Raw genomic sequence first — 13,968 nt, 5'->3', positions numbered from 1 at the left:
GTTACAGCCTCACTTCAGAAGTGATATATCACCACTTCTGCTGTGATCTGTTGATCATACAGACCGATTCTAGAACAGTGTGGAGGGAGCTACACAAGATGTGAATACCAGGAAGCAGGGTCACTGGGGCACAAGATGTGAGTACCAGGAAGCAGGGTCACTGCGGGCCGTTGTGGGTGCTCACTACCACAATAGTTTAGACTGAGTGACCTCGCTTGCCCATTCATTCACTCCTCCATTCACTTTTTGTTTTGTTTTTTTAGATGGAGTTTCGCTCTTGTTGCCTAGGCTGGAGTGCAATGGTGTGACCTCAGCTCACCACAGCCTCTGCCTCCTGGGTTCAAGAGATCCTTCTGCCTCAGCCTCCTGAGTAGGTGGGATTACAGGTGCCCATAACACCCAGCTAATTTTTAAAATTTTTTTAAATTTTTAGTAGAGATGGGGTTTCACCATGGTGGCCAGACTGGTCTTGAACTCCTGACCTCAGTGATCCACCCACCTCGACCTCCCAAAGTGCTGGGATTACAGGCATGAGCCACTGCACCCAGCTCATCCACTCATTTAATCAATGTTTATAGACGTCCACAAGCTCCAGGTACTATTCTTGGTGCTGAGGATCCACTGGAGAAAAAGGGCCGTTCCTGCCATCAGGGTCTTACAATAAGTTACAATGAAGCACGAACAGTGCTGTTGTGGGTCAATTCAGGGTTATGGGAATGTGTGCAAAGTTAGGAATGGCTTCCTGGAGAAAGGGACAAAGTGTTACATGGTAAATTACTCACCATGCCTTACAGGGTAAGTGGATTGGAGTGGTAGCATGGGAAATTGAGAATAGAATGTTCTGGGGAGATCCAGGCAGCAGGCAGGAACCCAGGGATTTCAGTCAGTAGGAGAGCCTTTCATTGGTCAGGACGAAGGAACAAGGCGCCAGGCCTGGGGGTCAGAGGTAAGACCATGGCTAGTCCAGTTCTCCTAGCGGCCTCTCAATCACCCAACAGGTCACTGGGGCAGGAGAGCAGGCATTGCAAATAAGAGGGGGGAAGCTTCAGAGTGAAGGCCGAGGCCTGGTTCCCAGAATGGAAGAAAGGGCCACAAGGGAATCCATTCTGGGAGGCCTGTGCTGTTTTCAAAGCATTGCCTGCAACACCTAAATCCGCTCTAAAAGAGGACCAGATTGGTGCCGGAGGCTGTGCCTCGGCTGTGGGGCATGGGGTTTGGGACAGGAACCAGGGCTGAGAGCTGGAGAGAAAGTTGCAGAGCAGCAGGGCTTGGCTTTGGTGCCATTGCCCAGACCTTGTCCTGCCAGCTTGGTGCTCTCATGGTGCCTCCAGGTTCCCTGGCCCACCCCTCCACCCTTCCCCCAGTACCGTTCTGCTGTCCACACCCTCGCCCAGTCCATTGCCTAGGCTTTGTCCCCCAGCCACACCCATCCCCACTCTGCTGACCTGTAAGGAATAGCCGCCACAGATGTTATGGCCATGGTCCAGCCTCAGGAACTGAGGATGCAGAATTCACTGTACCAGGCTCCGAGGCACAGAAAGCCGACCAACCGAACAAAGGCTGTTACAGAAAAGTCGAGGCTAGGAGTCAGCTGGTCTGATTATTTGTGGCTCCCGGTTGCATCACTACTTGAGGGCTGTTTGCTACTGTAACCTGTGTTACCACCTGTGGACAAAATCGAAGTTGTGTGGTCTGTGTTAGATCAGCCTAATTTTGTAGGGAAATGGGTGACTTTGGCCATCTAGGAAATGGTGGCTGCCTCTCTGCCTCCCATCAGCACTCCTATGGAACCTTCACCATGGAGCCCAGGGGGCCAGTGGAACCAGGGAAGGGCAGCTCTTCCTTTTATAGCAATATCAAGATGGCACCTGCCACTGCTCCTACAGGCATGACTGTTGAGGAGCGAGCACGTGCTGGGTGCTCTGCTCACGCCTCCACCTCATGCCTTAGGAATACTCACAGTCATCTGAGAGCAGAGAAATGAACAAGCAGTTTACAGAGGTTGTGTTGCTTCTCGAAGGCCACGTGGCCATCGGTGATAGGGCCCTGGTACCTCTGACTCGCAGACCTGTGCTCTTTCAGCGGGGTCCAAACGCCCACAGCATGGATTTCTTCGCTTGTCGGAAGCTCTGCGAGGTCATACGCTGTATGTTGGAACCAGTCTTCCTGCCTCCCTGCCACACCCCGATTCCTTCTAGTTCTTGTGTCCTGAGTCTCTGAATGCTCTATGTGTCACTGTCCAGGATGTCTCTTCCATAAGGCTGACGGGGAGCAAAGTCTGAGATCTCATCAAGAAATTAAAGGCAAGGGGGAAGTCCAAAATGAAATTCCAGGATTTAAGGTTTCAGACCAGGCAGGAGAGGAGAGGCCAGAAGTGCCTCTGATGGTATAGACCCCGACCTGTCGAAACAGCAACAAAAACAGGTAACATTTATTGAGCACCTATTATGTACCAGGCCCTGAGTGAAGCACACTACACACATTATCCCACTTCATCCTGGAAACACACCTACAAGGTAGTTACCTCCAATACCGCATGATACAGATGATGAAACTGAGGCTCAGGGAGGTGAAGTTACGTGGGCATGCCGTGGCAGGTGTGGGAATTGGAACCTGCTCCTATTGGCTTCGTGGCCTGAGCTCTGAACCATTGTGTTGTCTTGCCTTTATGAACCCCTATTGATTTCCAGATCATTTCGGAGCGCACCAAGCCCAGGATGCACGAGTTCCAGTCCGAGGTGTTCATGATCATTGGCGGCTGCACGAAGGATGAACGGTTTGTGGCAGAGGTGACCTGCCTGGACCCCCTGAGGCGCAGCCGCCTGGAGGTGGCCAAGCTCCCGCTAACGGAGCACGAGCTGGAGAGTGAGAATAAGAAGTGGGTGGAGTTTGCATGCGTGACATTGAAAAATGAGGTCTACATCTCAGGTAAGCAGGAGCCACGTGAAGCCAAAGCCAGCCCCCAGTAGCACTATGTATGTTGCTGACAGCCAGGCAACCATCCTAGAAGAATAACTGTGACTTGGCGACAGTCTGGCTCTGAGTAAGACAGGATATGGACGCAGGAGCTCAGGTGGTCTTATCCTGAGGGCACATCGCTGCTCAATAAGCACTAAACTGTGAGCAGCGTTGCACTATTTTGTTTCTTTTTCTTTTTCCTTTTTTTTTTTTGAGATAGAGTCTTGCTCTGTCCCCCAGTCTGAAGTGCAGTGGTGAGATCCCAACTAGCTGCAACCTCCAACTCCCCGATTCAAGCAATTCTCCTGCCTCAGCCTCCCAAGTAGCTGGGATTACAGGCACCTGCCACCATACCCAGCTAATTTTTGTATTTTCAGTAGAGACGGGTTTCACCTTGTTGGCCAGGCTGATCTTGAACTCCGGACCACAGGTGATCCACACACCTCGGCCTCCCATAGTGCTGGGATTACAGGCGTGAGCCACCTCGTCCAGCTAGCGTTGTACTATTAATAGAACCTGGAGAGGAGGCGGACAAGTCTAGTCCTTCACAGAAAAAGAAGAGGGAAAGTGATCACGGGTTTATTCGGTGTCTGCTATGGGCACAGGTCCCTGAGCTACGCGGTGGGAATTCAGTAATGAGTCAACGCATCTCCCCTTCCCCCAAACCGGACCCCTCCCATGTTAATTAGGCTGTAATTGGGTATACATCAGCAGGACCCAATGCTTTTTCATTAGGAACATGTTTGCGGAAGTACTGATGGTGACTTTATGCCCGCCTTTCCCATTAGACCTGAAGTTTTGTGACCATCAGCACTCTAGCCTCTGTACCTAGCACTGTGCCTGACCGCAGGGTACATGTCCAGTAAATATTTATTGAGTGACACAGTTTCAACCGTCTTTACTGAGTGCTGGATACGTTTAAACTTAAATAACATTTAAGTGTTTGCCTCTCACATCCACTCTGTAAGGTAGGTGTTTTTAAGGTAGGCGCAAACAGAGTCTCAGAGGGATTCTCGGACATACCTAAGGTCGCACACTGGTAGGCGTCAGGCGGGGCTTCAACCCAAGTTCTGAGTCTAACTCCTGTGCTCTCCCCAACACATCAAAAGCCACCTGGCTCTTCCCGGGACCCTAAGGAAGGAGACAAGTGTTCCTTCCCCTCTCTTAGAGGCTTCTCTGGAATCTGAACTTGTTGTGGGGAAAGGGGCATCCCAGAGCGTGCTTCCTCCAAAACCAAGGGCGGGTCGTTCTTCTGATGCATTCATACCATTCATTAGGCTCTAGCTTTCTTTTCATCTTGTAGAAATATTTTTTTAATTGTTGTAGACGATCCAAACAGTACAGAGGAGGTAAAGTAAAACCTGGCAGTTCTGTGCCATCACAATGCTGGGGTTTTCATTTTGTACAAAAATGGTTTTCTGTTTTCACAGGGTAAATACTTTTAGCTGCTGTAACACATCCTAAGTCTCAGTGAATGAACACAATAGCATGCAGGGGTCGCGGGGAGGACAGTCAGCTCCACTCAGGCACTCAGAGGCCTAGGGTCCCGCCTTCTCGTGACACTGCCTCTTCCTACACGTGGCCTCGATTTGGGGATGAGAAAGAAGCTGAGCGAGTTGAGATGTCACATCTGCTCATAAAAGCCTCAGCCTGGAAGTGCTATCTATTCCGCTCACATTCCACTGGCAAAAACTAGCAGCATGACCTCCCTTACCCTCCTCTACCTGCTCCGGGCACAGGAGGCTGGGAAATAGTTTATCTGTGTGCCCAGGAGGGGTCAACAGGTGTGGTCATCAGAGCCAGTCTTTGACACATATTACACATGTTATTCTTTTTTTTTTTGAGATGGAGTCTTACTCTGTCATCCAGGCTGGAGTGCAATGGTGTGATCTCGGCTCACTACAACCTCCACCTCCCAGGTTCAAGTGCCTCAGCCTCCCGAGTAGCTGGGATTATAGGCACGTGTCACCATGCCTGGCTACTTTTTGTATTTTTGGTAGAGAGGGGGTTTTACCATGTTGGCCAGGCTGGTCTCAAAGCCCTGACTTCAGGTGATCCACCCACCTCACTCTCCCAAAGTGCTGGGATTCCTATAAATTGAACCACTGTGCCTGGCCCAATTTTTTTTTGTATTTTAAGTAGAGATGGGGTTTCACCATGTTAGCCAGGCTGGTCCAGAGCTCCTGATCTCAGGTGATCCGCCCGCCTCAGCCTCCCAAAGTGCTGGGATTACAGGGTCAGCCACTGCACCCGACCCACATGTTATTCTTTTGTCAGAAATGTGTTGTTCACTTTTTAATGATATAAGCAGAACCTGAAAGCATGCTTGTTATACACAGTTAGATAAACAGAAACTTGTACTTCAGTTAACAATATAATCTAGACCTGATGGCATGTTGGTTTAATGGATACACATATTGAGTGAGATAGTTACCACATGCCAAGCACAGTGTCCTGCCAAGCACGTGGTGGGAGCTTCATTACACTGGCCGGTATCATCACTACTGATAACTCTTTACCAGCTACATCGCAGTCTACCAAATGGATGAATCATAATTGTTTCGGCTTTCTTTTAAAAATCTCTTTAAAAAATACTGCAGTAGGCATTCTTAGATACAACTGTTTTTTCATACTTGTGCTGCTACTGGAAAGTTTCCTGGAAGTGGTCATATGTGAACTGGCAATTTCGTATATGTTGCAAAATTGTCCTGCAGAAAAGTCGGACCAATTTACATACAGTTCAATCAGTGATGAATGGTGGTGCCCATTTTCTTTATCCTTGGTAACGATTTTTATTATTACTCATTTAAATTTGTAATAGACTATAATGTTTAAATTTACATTCCTAGGTCATCAGTGAGGTTGAGCATGTTTTATATATTTACCAGATAATTGTATTTATTTTTAAAATTATCTGTTCATACCCTTCGACAGTTTCTTTCAGATTTTTGTCTTTTTCTTACTAACTTTTTGGAGCTCTTACTATTTATCCTTGGCTATTTGCATTGTGAATATTTTCTCCTAGACTGTGGTGGTTTTTTAACTTTGTATTTACATAGTTTTCTTTCCTACACAATTCTACGATCCTGTTATGCTTAGAAACCCCTCCTAACCCCAAGGTCATTAACATAATCTCCTATACATTCTCCAGTTACTTCTATGGCAGTAACATTTGAATTTTACTTTAAATGTAATGTAAAATAAGTATCTTAATTTTCATCCAAATGAATAACCAATTGTTCTAATAACATTTATTTAATGATCTGTATATATTTTAGTCTGTTCTGTGCTCTTGTCAGTTTGTCTAGTACCGCACTGTTTGTATTATAATAGCCTTTTAGTATATTTTAATATTTGATAAGGAAAGCCTTCTTCACTTTTCTTTTTCCAAAGTTTCTCAGAAATTTTTCCAAACTTAATCTTCCCAGTGAAATTTAAAATTATCTCATCAAGTTCCCCCCTAAAGTCCTGAAGGCATTGTGTATATAGATTAACCTAGGGAGGGCTGACATCTTCACGATAATGTGTCTTCTTATTTATGCACACAATATGCTTTCTCAGGTTTTTTTTTTTTTGTCCTAAAATAAAATCATAGGTTTTTTTCTTTTTCTTTTACAAAGGTTGCATACGTTTCTTTGAAATTTTATAGTTATTTTATACTTTTTGATGCTACCTAAATGGGATCAGTATCACAGTGTTTTGAATGAATGGAGACCTCTGAAAGGTACCCCACGCAAAGAAAAATGGCCAAACTATGTGAACAAAAGGTTCATGGAAGAGGAAGCTCAGCCTCCCTTGCAGTGAGAAAAAACCAAACTGACATAGTTTTTCTCTGTCAGACTGTTAAAAAAATTTTTTTAAAAGACAGAAAACAAAACCACCACCACCACCCACAAAAAGTGGGTGTGAGGAAAAGTCGACCAGCACAGCTGTGGAGGATGCTTTGGTCACACCTGTAAAAGTTCAGGTGCACTCGCCTTTCACTTAGAAAACCCGCTTCCGGGCTCCACACTAAACACCCCGACACAGAGCCTGGTCAGCAGTGGTCATTTCTGCACTATTGCGCACGTGTACGTCTGCAAAGTAAATCTTTGCTTCCAGTAGTTGGTGGTACTCTATGGGAAAATGAAAAACAGAGCTGTGAAATAGTTGATTAAAATCACAAAAAGTCAGTTCTCCCTTTTGTCTCTTTCCCCAGCTGCTGAATTACTATTTTCTGTTTTTTAAGAGAGCTGCCTTCGAGAAAATATTTACCAGGCCACTCTCAAATGATCTGCTGTGAGCATCTCACACTTTTCTAACAAAAATTAATTTAGAACTAGGATAAGTCCCATTGATCTTTCTATATAGATCAGAAAGCAAACCAAGAGAATGTTGTACGATTTCTCGGTGATTTTTACAAGTCTGTATCTTTGCTTTTTTGTTTAAATAAATAAGTCAACAGAGAACTTAAGCTGCCATGTAATTTGCCTTCTGGACCAAGTCCACTGTCCCTGCCCAGCCTTACTTCCTGCTCCTTGTGAGCACAAACGCTGAGCCCAGGCTGACTTGGGGCCTGCCCTCTGAAGCCTTCCTGGGACACCGCTCACTTAGCCCCCTCTTCTCTGAACTTTGGCTGCACTGAGGTGGCACACGGCATCGTGGGGTGCACAATCCATTCTGTCTCTCGCTGTCCCCCTGCGTTTGCCTTGTCTCCCCCACCAGACCGCACACACCTGCGGGGCTGCTTTGATCTCCCCTCAAGGTGGGGCTGGCCTAGGAACCTGGCATTTTTGGACATGCGGGATATTATGGGAGATGCTGTATTTCTGACACATCTGGTGATTTCTTAAATGCTTTTTATCTCTTGCAGGTGGCAAAGAAACACAGCATGATGTTTGGAAATATAATTCTTCAATCAACAAATGGATTCAGATTGAGTATTTAAACATAGGCCGCTGGAGGCATAAGATGGTGGTGCTGGGCGGTAAGGTCTACGTGATTGGAGGCTTCGACGGCTTACAAAGAATCAACAACGTGGAGACCTACGACCCCTTTCACAACTGCTGGTCAGAGGTAGAGGAGATGATTTCTTTTTTCTTTTCTTTTCTTTTTATTTTTTGAGAGGGAGTCTCACTCTGTTGCCCAGGCTGGAGTGCGGTGGCACGATCTTGGCTCACTGCAACCTCTGCCTCCTGGGTTCAAGTGATCCACCTGCCTCAGCCTCCCGGGTAGCTGGGACTACAGGCGCCCATGACCACACCCAGCTAATTTTTATATTTTCACTAGAGACGGGGTTTCACCATGTTGGCCAGGCTGGTCTTGATCTCTTGACCTCGTAATCTGCCTGCCTGGGCCTCCCAAAGTGCTGGATTACAGGTGTGAGGAATCGTGCCCGGCCAGGAGATGATTTCTACGACTAACTGTCTGTATTATTACTTCAATGTTTGTTGTTTTTTTTAAAAAAAAAAAAGCTTGGGAATGTACCTACGGTGGTGGCCAGCTTTCTGATCACATTACTTCCAAGGAGAACATTTTTGGTGGCTCTGAGCTTCCCTCCTCCTGGAAGCCCATGCCTTTTGCTGATTAAGTCACAGAAACAATGTCTCCAGGTGGTGAAGGCCTGTGTCGGCACCCGTCCTAATCCGGCCAGAGCCCCAGACGTGGGCGGAGGCTCACGCTGTCGTGCACAGCAGCTCTCTTGGTCTACATGTCCTGGCCTAGGGTCCTGTCCCCTCAGATGCCTTCTCTCCTGTTCTTCTCCACACTGGACACGTGCAGATCACTTTACTACACCGTTTGTGAACCCAGAGTTATTCCGTCATGTTAGAAACCATCCCCTCGTTATTTTCTCATCCATGAAGAGCCACTTACAGGCCTGCATGTCAGACTTTAGCAGCACAACCTCAGGTATATACCACACCAGGAAAAGCAAAGCCACCTGCTCTCATTTCCAGGTTATTCCCAATTTCCAATTTTCTTTCTCCTTATCAAATCAGATGTCCGAGCGTGTCCCAGCTTAATGGAGAGTACAACACCATCACTGTAGGCACAAGCAGAGGCAGCCAGGTCACCACATCATCTAGCCAAAACTGTCAGCCCGAAAAGTGCTATATGGACAGCTCTTAGCATTTGCGGGGGACCTGCCCAAGATCTTCTCAAAACAAGTCCTATCCCAGAGCTGCTCCATGATCGAAAGGGTCCTGTAACTGGGCAAGAGTCTCCTTTAGTGGCCGGGGGTTCCCAGGGTAGAAGCACATGTCTGACTTAATCTCAGAAGCCTCAGTGTTGCCCTATAGTGGAAGAGCCCGCTTACCTGTGGCCACCTTAAACCCATATACCAGCTTTTCTTCCTAGACATAAGCACCAAGGAAAATCAATGCTGGTACACAGTAGGCACTCTATAAATATTTTTTGAGTGGATGAGCACATGAATTAATATGAACATGCATGTATAAAAAAATCATTTTCCTGGGCTGGGCATGGTGGCTCACACCTGTAATCCTGACACTTTGGGAAGCTGAGGCAGCCGGATCACCTGAGGTCGGGAGTTAGACTCCAGCCTGACAAACATGGAGAAACCCCGTCTCTACTAAAAATACAAAATTAGCCAGGCGTGGTGGCTCATGCCTGTAGTCCCAGCTACTCGGTAGGCTGAGGCAGGAGAATCGCTTGAACCTAGGAGGTGAAGGTTACAGTGAGCTGAGATTGCCCCATTGCACTCCAGCCTGGGCAACAAGAGCTAAACTCTGTCTCCAAAAAAAAAAAAATCATTTTCCTCCAACATTGGCTGACTTCATCTGTACACACTTCCTCTTGCCTATCCTCCTCCTTCCCTGAGAGCTGGACTCTGGGAGAGGCTGACACAGCCCAGCACACAGCTTGCCCTAGATTGTGTGGAGCCTGGAGGGAGGGCGGGAAATGCATGCTTTCATTCTCGCTGAGTCTTAAGAGGAGTGAAGCGCATGGGCCTTGTGACTTTAGGCAAAAGCTGCCCAGCTGTGTCCTGGAGCTCTGTCCTGCGCCCTGGGAGCTCCTGCAGCGACCTGGGCGGCGTGACTGACAGCCGCTTCCTGTGCCCTGTGTCTCCACAGGCCGCGCCCCTCCTTGTCCACGTCAGCTCCTTTGCAGCCACCAGCCACAAGAAGAAGCTCTACGTGATTGGGGGAGGGCCCAACGGGAAACTGGCCACAGACAAGACTCAGTGTTACGACCCTTCAACCAACAAGTGGACTCTGAAGGCGGCCATGCCGGTGGAGGCGAAATGCATCAATGCAGTGAGTTTCCGGGACCGCATCTATGTCGTTGGTGAGTAAGGGCTTCTTATTCATCCGAAATGCTTAGAGCTGGATTTGAGCCTGGCTGCGGCACAGAAAGGGTGTGTCGCAGTGTCTCCAGCGCTGGCCACTCACTGCCCCTAGGACCCACTCTGGTTTCCAGAGGAGCCATCAATCTACTGTTTCTCTTGGGAAGAGGGTGGACATGGCCTAACCAGAAGCTGAGTTTTATTGGTTAAGAGCGAAGAAAGCAGAAACTGGAGGGATGCCCACCGTGTTCCCTCCCTGTCCTCAGGTGGAGCCATGAGAGCGCTATATGCCTACAGCTCCCTGGAAGACAGCTGGTGCCTGGTGACCCAGCTCAGCCACGAGCGGGCCAGCTGCGGCATCGCGCCCTGTAACAACCGGCTCTACATCACCGGCGGGAGGGACGAGAAGAACGAGGTCATCGCCACCGTGCTGTGCTGGGACCCCGAGACTCAGAGACTGACGGAGGAGTGCGTACTGCCCCGGGGCGTGTCGCACCACGGCAGCGTCACCATCAGGAAGTCGTACACCCACATCCGCAGGATCGTGCCTGGAGCGGTGTCTGTCTGAGGGCAGGATGGGGAGCTGGGGAGCCGCTCAGACCCTCAGCGTGCCCGCCTCACCTCTTACCCTCCTCCAGCCCCACTTCAGGCAGCAGCCTCGAGTTGGAGGCTGTACATCAGGGGCTCACTTCGGGGGAATCTTGGAAGTTGCAGTCTGGGGACACTTGAGACCAGCCAGAAATGTTTGCATGACCTACCTCAGAAGGGGAGGCGAGGAGAGTAATAGCATCTCAGGACCCACCTACCGTATGCCAGCTCTGTGCCAGGCGCTTCCTTGTATCAGTTCATTGAACCTGGTGACTGGCTTTTATCACTTCTAGTTCCCTCAGTGAGGGAACCGAGTTCACAGAGGCTAAGTGGTGTCCTCTGGTCACTCAGCAAGTACCTACCCCAGGAGTCTAAAACCCAGGTCTTTCAGCTTCGGAGTCAATGCCCTCTCCACCATGCTGCCTATCTCAGAGCATGAAAAACCAAAAACCAAACCTGGTTCATGCTGGGCGTGGTGACTCACGCCTGTAATCCCAGCACTTTCGGAGGCTAACTCGGGGGGATCACCTGACCAGCCTGGTCAACATGGTGATTACCCCCCGCCCCACATCGCTACTAAAAATAGAAAAATTAGCCGGGTGCAGTGGCAGGCACCTGTAATCCCAGCTACTCGGGAGGCTGAGGCAGGAGGATCACTTTAACTTGGGAGGTGGAGGTTGCAGTGAGCCAAGATTGCTCCACTGCACTGCAGCCTGGGTGACAAAAGTGAAACTGTCTCAAAAACAAAAACAACAAATCTGGCTCATTTCTTGTTTTGGCAAGTCTGCTAAAAGATTCACTCAGCAAGGCAGGGAAATAAAGGTGTTTCCTGTTTTCTTTCCTTTTCTTATTCTGCATCCCCCCTCATCCCCCTCCTTTACCAAAATTTAAACCAAGGAGTCATTTGGGCTCCTTGTCAAGAACATCTCATAGGTTCTTCCACTTGAAAGGTCTGGGGGGATGGGCTTGGGAACGCCTGTTTGCTTTGAAAGAGATGAAATACTTGTGTTCTGTCCTCCTCCCATCAAAAGCCTTTTTTTTGAGACAGAGTCTCACTCTGTCACCCAGGCTGGAGTGCAGTGCCGTGATCTTGGCTGACTGCAACCTCTGCCTCCCGGGTTCAAGTGATTCTTCTGCCTCAGCCTCCCGAGTAGCTGGGATTACAGACACCTGCTACCGTGCCCAGCTAATTTTTGTAGTTTTAGTAGAGACAGGGTTTCACCATCTTGGCCAGGCTGGTCTTGAACTCCTGACCTCGTGATCCACCCACCTTAGCCTCCCAAAGTGCTGGGATTACAGGCGTGAGCCACCGTGGCTGGCCTTTTTTTTTCTTTTAATGATCATAAGATGGCCCATCTTGGACCAGAACTGTCATTGCCAGACAGAATTGTCCCTTTAGCATGGTCTGGTGCCCTGGCCTCTTAGCGTCCACCAGTTGTACTGTAATGTAGCAAACATGTTTCTAGAGACTCAAACTACTGTTTTATTTAAACAGTAAACACCTGAACACAGCTGGCCTCCGCAGGAACGATGGATACACTTGCTAGTTTTTAGACAGTGATTTAGATCCATGTTCCTGATACCCCATCCTCCTGAAACCTTAGTTTTCAGGACTTTTTAAAAAGTACTTCGACTTGATTTTTTGATCAGTGTAGCTCGACTGTGACTTAAAGAACAGAGTCTGTCCTTCACTGTAAGAGTTAGAGCTCTCAAATGAGCTCACTGGAAATTCCTTCTAATCCCCAAGCTGGAGAAACAGGTTGAGATCCTGTTTCATATGCTGCATTTAAAAAGCAACAATGATAGCAACATAGTGACTGCATTACCCAATGGACTTTATTTTCACCCTATGATTTCAGTTCTCTTTATAGAGTTTATTTCATAGCCAGAGTGGCTTGTTCCTCTCAGCAGTTTGGGAAGTTAGAGTATTGGAGTTGATAATGAATTTAATTTTCATTAAAAAGTCATGGTTAGAAGCTAATTTCTGGAACATATTTTAAACCCTTGGACACTTACAGGTGAGATCTCTGTTTATGCCAGATTGTTGAAGATAAATATAAATGTATATTGGTGTGTGAAAGGCTCTGTGCCTTAGAGGCATGACAGTTCAGCTCTCTGCTGTGAAAAGTAAGACAAGGCAATATAAGCATATTTGTGGAAATTTAGGACAAACTATCACTTACTCATGAGCACTAGAATAACCATCACAAAGCTCCCAGTGGACAATGTAATCTAGGTCAGTTCGGCAAACCTTCATGGAGTTCTTCATGTTTTTCAAGCCTCGAGGACACCAATGAATGACAAATCTCCATGCTAGACACTCAGTACAGATAAATAGGCCACTAGGTATATTCTTGTTTTTCTTTTCTTCAAGTTAGCGAACATTAGATCATATGAAGTTATGAGGCTGGATCCAAGTCTCGATTGCCTTTCAGGGGGTCAAGGTGGTAAGCGGTGCAGTAAAGTCAGCCAGTGGCCATTGCTTACGTTTGTCTTTCCAAGGTCGCTACCAGAACCATCTGTGAACTACTGGAAAAAAATCTGTGTTGCTCCGCACACTACTGCAGCGAGGAACTTCCGGAGAGGAAATCCAGTGACAGCGGTATTGGCACACACAGGGAGCCTCCCCTCAAAAAGCGCTCCTTATCAGGGAGGGGATGGCGGGCCTTTGATAAGACCCACTGGCAAACTTCGAGCCCATCAACAGGTCCGCCCTATACTGGGAAAGTGAGGATTTGGGATTTCTGTGCTCTAAACCTGATTCTAAATGTAGGACCGAAGTTTCTGCACTACTTCAGAATACCTACATGAATCATGGAAGCAGTCTTTATGATTTCTTACGGCACCAGACATGCAGGTGAACTGTGGAAAATTTCATGTAACTGGCACTCAAGAAATAGGGATTGCTAATGATGGCACGGGGCAGGGAACAGACACACCTTTTTAGAAGATCCAGGGTTCTGTATTTGAAGCTGCCCTTGAACTCAAAGCCAGTCTGTAGCTCTTAGAGAAAGAAAGTTCAAGTCATTTGGGGGAAACTTACTTAAGTATAGTCATCAGGGTTTTAGTTTCTAGGCACTTGCCAGGGATGAGAGCTTCTAAAATCTGAAATCCATTCCAAGAAATAAAGACAGACA

At 47.7% G+C, this 13,968-nt stretch overlaps 1 protein-coding gene and 1 long non-coding RNA gene across 9 annotated transcripts in view; one reads left to right on the top strand and one right to left on the bottom strand.

The window, feature by feature from the left end:
* The window catches only part of KLHL6 (kelch like family member 6), a 59,742-nt gene extending 48,076 nt beyond the window's left edge, over positions 1-11,666 (top strand). For all 4 annotated transcript variants that reach the window (XM_012457088.2, XM_064366856.1, XM_012457110.3 and 1 more), the window contains 4 exons: positions 2,691-2,928; positions 7,811-8,013; positions 10,032-10,245; positions 10,510-11,666. In XM_012457088.2, coding sequence (XP_012312511.2) covers positions 2,691-2,928; positions 7,811-8,013; positions 10,032-10,245; positions 10,510-10,811 — 957 coding nt within the window. In that variant the 3' untranslated portion in view covers positions 10,812-11,666. The remainder of the gene's footprint in view (positions 1-2,690; positions 2,929-7,810; positions 8,014-10,031; positions 10,246-10,509) is intronic.
* Positions 1-13,968, bottom strand: part of LOC105720576 (uncharacterized) — a 42,150-nt gene that overhangs the window by 6,616 nt on the left and 21,566 nt on the right. The window contains exons 4-7 of one of the 5 annotated variants that reach the window (XR_010338932.1): positions 3,982-7,073; positions 3,352-3,501; positions 1,446-2,400; positions 376-933 (exon numbers count right to left, since the gene is read on the bottom strand). This is a non-coding gene — a long non-coding RNA (uncharacterized LOC105720576). Of the gene's footprint in view, positions 1-375; positions 934-1,445; positions 2,401-3,351; positions 3,502-3,981; positions 7,074-13,968 lie in introns of those variants that run through there. The other 4 variants (XR_010338933.1, XR_010338931.1, XR_001108184.3 and 1 more) reach the window with 4 other exon arrangements.

Source organism: Aotus nancymaae, unplaced genomic scaffold (genome assembly GCF_030222135.1).
Source record: "Aotus nancymaae isolate 86718 unplaced genomic scaffold, 86718_ANA_hifiasm-v0.15.2.pri h1tg000067l, whole genome shotgun sequence".
Lineage (NCBI taxonomy): Eukaryota > Metazoa > Chordata > Mammalia > Primates > Aotidae > Aotus > Aotus nancymaae.
The sequence above is the reverse complement of the archived record's forward strand: the minus strand, read 5'-3'. Positions and strand labels throughout refer to the sequence as shown.